The sequence below is a fragment of the Octodon degus genome, unplaced genomic scaffold (genome assembly GCF_000260255.1).
Source record: "Octodon degus isolate 3935 unplaced genomic scaffold, OctDeg1.0 scaffold00003, whole genome shotgun sequence".
Lineage (NCBI taxonomy): Eukaryota > Metazoa > Chordata > Mammalia > Rodentia > Octodontidae > Octodon > Octodon degus.
In genome coordinates this window covers 11,313,951-11,320,011 of record NW_004524579.1, presented here as the reverse complement: position 1 = coordinate 11,320,011, position 6,061 = coordinate 11,313,951, and the positions used below count along the sequence as shown (strand labels likewise).

The 6,061-nt window shown below is 41.9% G+C and overlaps 1 protein-coding gene across 2 annotated transcripts in view; it reads left to right on the top strand.

Annotated features, from left to right (window-relative positions):
* The first annotated feature begins 563 nt into the window (after positions 1–563).
* Znf24 (zinc finger protein 24) overlaps positions 564–6,061 on the top strand; it is a 10,702-nt gene continuing 5,204 nt past the window's right edge. Inside the window, exons 1-3 of one of the 2 annotated variants that reach the window (XM_004623585.3) lie at positions 564–667; positions 3,275–3,774; positions 4,002–4,149. In XM_004623585.3, coding sequence (XP_004623642.1) covers positions 3,355–3,774; positions 4,002–4,149 — 568 coding nt within the window. In that variant the 5' untranslated portion in view covers positions 564–667; positions 3,275–3,354. The remainder of the gene's footprint in view (positions 668–3,274; positions 3,775–4,001; positions 4,150–6,061) is intronic. The other variant, XM_023714300.1, reaches the window with a different exon arrangement.

The following is a 6,061-nucleotide window of genomic DNA, read 5'->3' as shown; positions in this document are numbered from 1 at the left end:
GATGACGTATTATGAAAATTCACTGTAACATCATTATGAAAACTTACCATGCCTCATCTTGTTTCTCTGGTCTATTGGTCACAATAAAACTCTATGCTATCGCTGCAGGGAGCAAGTAAGAGTCAAAGGTCTGAACCATGTCTTGGTTTCGAAACTTACTTTCCATGTGATTGTTCTGAGCTCTTGGGAAGTTATTTATTTTATTGTGCCTCAATGATCTCAGCTGTGAATGGCCAAAATTAAAATTCCTGTATTATAAGATTTTGAAAGTACTGTAATGTGCCTGGCACAATATAGTAAGATTTCATAAATACTTTTATTATTATTTTCAGAGGAGTATTGGATCACGAGACAGTGCATCTGAAAGGGTTGGAGAAATGTACAGACTATCCCAATGACAGCTTTCACTCTTTTCAACTGCAGTGAACGCAGGGCTATTCAAACATAGAGGCGCGGGGCCAAGCGCAGCCTCAATGTGGGCATTGTCATCAGGCCGCCCCTCCCCCGCGCGGAGCGCATCCCCATGGCAACGTGGGCTTCACCTCTCTCCGCCTCCTCGGGCATGCAGACCGGAAGTAGTCCTCGCTGGGGGCTTCTGGGAAGCGGCTTGTGAGCGGCGATTCTGCGTCTGTCTTGGACAGCGAAGCTGCTGCCTCCTGAGCCAGAGGTTTGCGCCGGAATTGGGGGAAGGGCCGGAGGAAGAGGGGGACTCGGGGCTTGGGTTTTCGGACTCCTCAACAGGAGTTGGCGAGGAAGCTTGGCGGGGTCCTTTCTTGGCTTCCTGGGCGGCACAGAGGAAAGGCCGCAGTCTTCGCGCCCTGTAGCTGTGGGGCAGGAAGGGGTCAGCGGGAGGCCTGCTCGAGTCTTTAGCATCAGCCGAGTGTTTTTCATCTTTCTGTCCGCTGCGACCCTCGCCTCCCCCTCCCCCACCAGCCGGTTTTGTTCTATTTTGAGGCCCTGTCATCTCGCGAAGGGTTCTGGGAGGCATCTTGGTGGGAGGCGGGGTCTAGGCGGGTGTTTGCGCAGAGGCTGCCGGGACTTGTAGTCCAGAGCGGCCCCCGACGGAAATGCTGTAGTTTAGACACTGTGTGGGAGGGTGGCCTGTGGTCATCCGAAGTCAGCTACCCAGAACGCTGGAGAGAAGGGCTGACCGTCAGGGTAGAGGCAGGGGACACAGCAGTACTGTACAGAAACGAGGCGGGAAATCACCTCGGGCATCCACACATCTTGGGGCCTTCCTGGCATTCCACGTTCAATGAAGAGTGTGCAATGTAGCATAAGAAGATCCTACATAGAAATTCTTGAGCCATTTGGTACAGTAGGGATAGATACTATTTGTAAGGCCACCACACTCCAGAGTATTTAATTAAACCACTATATATTAGCTGTCAGATGTGATTTGTGATTCCTAATCTTCATCTTGACTGGTTACAGTAAATTATCTTCAATTGGTCCTTTTTGGGTTCTCTGGACCCAGAGTAAGTTAGAGTATTTGCTAGGATTATTCTTAGTACTTATGGTATGACTATGTAAATACTAGTGAAAGGGTAGGAAAATAGCACAAAGATTCCATTCAAGTAAAGCTGGAAAAAGTTATGTCTTCCAATTCTGGGCTACTGCAAGAAGTTAGAATGGTTGTAAGAGTACCTTTAAAAAAAAAAAGTTTTATGTATTTGGTCTCACTATGCAGCTTGGACTCATAGTGATCCTACTGTTTTTAAGCCCGCCCAGCACTAGGATTACAGCCGTGTGCCACCATGCTGGATCTCAGTGGCCGGATCAGTGCGCCCAGGGATGGGGCCCGCACAGCATGTGGTGTCAGGGATCGAACCCCAGTCCCTGTTCTTGCCTAAGCAGGCACTTAGACCACTGAGTTATCCCTGCAGCCTGAGAGTAATTTTTCTTCATAGAGTAAATGTTGTCATTAATGTCATAACTTTTAAGTTTATATTGTGATGGGTCACAGTATTTGCATATTATTATGCAGAATATTTTACTTTTTAGCAATATTATGTGATCTGTTATTGTGCAAGTAAACATTTTTCTTCATACTTTGTCTCAAGAGTTATTTTTTTTTTTTTTTAAAACTATTTATTTGGTGCAGGGCCTCACTATATGGCTCAAACTCATAGTGGTCCTTCTGTCTCAGCCTCCTCAGTGCTGGGATTACAGGCATGCACCACCACGCCCAGTTTTGGTGGCCTTCACTGTTGCATGGCATGCCTGCAATACCAGGTATCAAACCCTGGTCCTTGCACTTGTCAGGTAGGTGCTTAGACTGCTGAGCTATCTCTCTAGCACTGTCTCAGGAGTTCTTAAACATTTCAATATTTAATTTTTTAAAAAAATCCTACAGATTGAACTCAAGTCCTGTAGTGCAGTAGGCAATATCTTCCTGCTTCAGCTTCCCAAGTAGTTGGAACTAAAGGCATGTGCCACCCTGCCCAACTTTTCAAAAATTTTATGAGGAAAAAATTCTAAAGCAGGTAATAAAAAAGCATCTAGAGCTAGGAATGGAGCTCAGTGGTACAGCATATGTGCAAGGTCCTTGGTTAAATACACACTATTGTTTCTTTAAAGAGGCATTTACTTACTAGTTGACTTAAGCATCTCAGAGGAGCACCAGTCCCAAATTATAAATAATGTGTTCCAGGGTTAAGTACATTTGAAAACACTAAGGTATAGTTCTTACTTGGATTCTTTTGATTATTGAAGTAGAATTTGTAGACTTTGTAGGTCATAGATTACAGACTTTTTCTATAAAGAGCCAGATAGTAAATATCAAGTTTGAAATATGATTTCGGTTGAAACTATTTGACCCTGCTAACATTGCCATTGTAGCATGAACTGTGAGTGAACTGAACAGTTTATGGACACAGACATTTTAATTTCATGTTCACATGTCAAAAATTGTTAACTGCTTTATAATTTATATATTATTTTTGTTACAACTTTGCGCAAAAGTAAGCAGCTGGCTAGATTTGGCTATGAACTATAGCTTGCCAATTCTGTTTTATCTTATTGCCTAGAATTTTTAATCCAGTAAACAGAACAAATATGTTTTTTTTTTTTGTTTGTTTGTTTGTTTTTTTGCGGAACCGGGGATTGAACTCAGGCCCTTGCACTTGCCAGGGAAGCGCTTATTCCACTGAGCCATCTCCCCAGCCCCAGAACAAATATGTTTTCCCTCATCAATTTGAATCTATAGTTTTAGGAAGGATATTTAAGCACTAATGCTTTGTTTTTTGTTTTTTGTTTTTTTTTTTCCCCTCAGGAGTACCTGTAAGGAACAAAAACAGGGTGTTTCCCTGAGGCTTACAGTCTGCCTTGTCTTTTCCTGAAGTGTAAATCAGGATGTCTGCACAGTCAGTGGAAGAAGATTCAATACTTATTATCCCAACTCCAGATGAAGAGGAAAAAATATTGAGAGTAAAGTTGGAGGAGGATCCTGATGGTGAAGAGGGATCAAGTATCACATGGAACCATCTCCCCGACCCAGAGGTTTTCCGACAGCGATTCAGGCAGTTTGGATACCAGGATTCACCAGGGCCCCGTGAGGCTGTGAGCCAACTTCGAGAACTTTGCCGTCTGTGGCTCAGGCCAGAGACACACACAAAGGAACAAATCTTGGAGCTGGTAGTGTTAGAACAGTTTGTTGCCATCCTACCCAAGGAGCTGCAGACTTGGGTCCGAGAACATCATCCAGAAAATGGAGAGGAAGCCGTGACAGTGCTGGAAGATTTGGAGAGTGAACTGGATGACCCTGGGCAGCCGGTGAGTCTGCTTGTGTCAGACTTTATTGCATCAGAACCACTGATATAGCTGTAGGTAGAACTGCTGTATTGATTTCCACCCAACTAGGTTAGAATTCTTCATATTTATGCTTTCTCCCCCATTCCCCAACCACTCTCCATTATGTGTACTGATTTGCTGTCTAGGTCTCTCCATATGGTTTCTCTTGTGTGCTTTCTCAGCTGAACCAAAATCTTAATTATTTGCAGGTTTCTCTCCCTCGACGGAAACGGGAAGTGCTAGTAGAAGAGATTGTATCTCAAGAAGAAGCTCAGGGATTACCAAACTCTGAGCTTGATGCTGTGGAGAACCAATTGAAATGGGCATCCTGGGAGCTCCATTCCCTACGGCACTGTGGTAAGGACCAAAATTCTAGAATGTGGGCCTTTTCCCAGAGCTTTTCACTTGTTCTTATGGAGAGGGTAGGAGATATCACTGACTGTCTTATAGTATGCCCCAGACATACTGTGTGACAGTGATGGCAGACCTTTTAGAGACTAAGTGCTAAAACTGGAACTCAGAACCCACTTACTGATCATAGAGTGCCAATGCTGCAATTACTCCTGAATGCTGAGGTGTTTTAAAAAAAACTTAAAAATTAACATCTTTTATCTTAAAAATATAGTAACAAAGCTTTCAATACTATAAACATCCTTTTAATCAAAAGTATAAGTTTGTGTTTGTTGTGTTTTTGCATAGTTAACATGATCTTTGCTCTTGTGTGCATGCTAATAATTTGTCAGAATTCCCCTTTGCAGGGGCTGGAGAGATGGCTCAGTGGTCTAAAGCACCTACTTGAAACAAGCTTGGCAAAGCACAGGGACCGCGGTTCGATCCCCCAGCACCACATGCCAGCCAGCCCCGCCCCCTGGTGGGCTGAGCTGGCCACACACACACACAATAAATAAATAATTAAAAAAAAAAAAAAAGAATTCCCCTTTGCAGCTGCTACGATGTGAGACAGTTTCTTTGTAGATTTCCTGTTGGCTTGTAGTATTATCTACAAATACAGAGTTTTCTAAATGCATTTTTAGATTTGGAAAATATTTCACCTGTCCATTTTCAAGGTCTGGGGTGACTTGGCTCACATGCCGACAGAGAAAGCTCTTTGTGTCCACAGCACCATTGCTAAAGATCTTGATTTTTCCTGATAACATTTCATTTACTGAAATTCAGGTTTTTTCCTCTTTGTATTAACATCTTCAGCCTTTCCTTCTCTTTCAGCTTCTTTTCTGAGTATCCATACTTGTCCATGTCAGCCAACCAATTTTTACGGTAGGCTATAGTCCAGGTCTCTATACTATAGGCAGTAATTCCACTTATCATCTGTTTTACAGCCTTATGTTTCAGTCTCCTGCTGAATCTTACTGGTACAGTAAGCTTACCTGAAGCCTCTTTATTTATTTATTTATTATTATCTTTAATAAGTTTTGCCTACTTTTTTTGGTACTGGAGATTGAACTCATGGTTCTTGTACCAAGCTACATCCTTGGTTCTTTTTTAAATTTTGTCTTGAAGCAGTCTCACCAAATCATTAAATTGCACAGGCTAGGGCTGGGGAGATAGCTGGCATAAGTGCCTATCTGGCAAGCACGAGGTCCTGAGTTTGATCCCTGGTACTAAGGAAAAAAAAACAAAACATAAATTGCCCAGGCTGAGATTAAATTTGTGATCTTCCTGCCTCAGCCTCAAATACCAGAATTTCAGGCTTGCCTCTAATCTTGTTTATTGTATATTACTAAAGTCTTTCTAACTTTTTATTTACTTCTGTTTTGTTACTTCATATCCTATCTAGTAATTTTTTCTAAGAGTTTTTGTAGAAATGATTTTTTATGTAAATACTTTCTGTAAATACACAAAAATAAGCTGCTCCTTAGCTATAATACTGCTTGAATGCACAACAATATTTTTTAATCTCATAATTAGAATCACTCTGTGGAGGTCCAGTATATTAGCAATTAATGGTATAGATGTATATGTGTACTCTGATACAACTCATTATGTTCTCTAAGCTGCTAGGTTTCATTTTATATTTATCTGAATTTAAGTGAAATTTTGTTTGGGAACCATTCTTTGAGGTAGTGGGAGATACTGCTGGTTCAGACAGAATGCAGTCTGAGCAGGTTTTCTTCCCTTGCAAGGGGACATTGCCAGCAAATCACAATTTCTGGGGAACAGTTGAAATCTGCTAGTTATCTGCAGTGTATGTATTTGAGGGGATTTTTCTTTGAGAACTATAGGCATTGGTCTTTTTTTTTTTTTTTTTTTT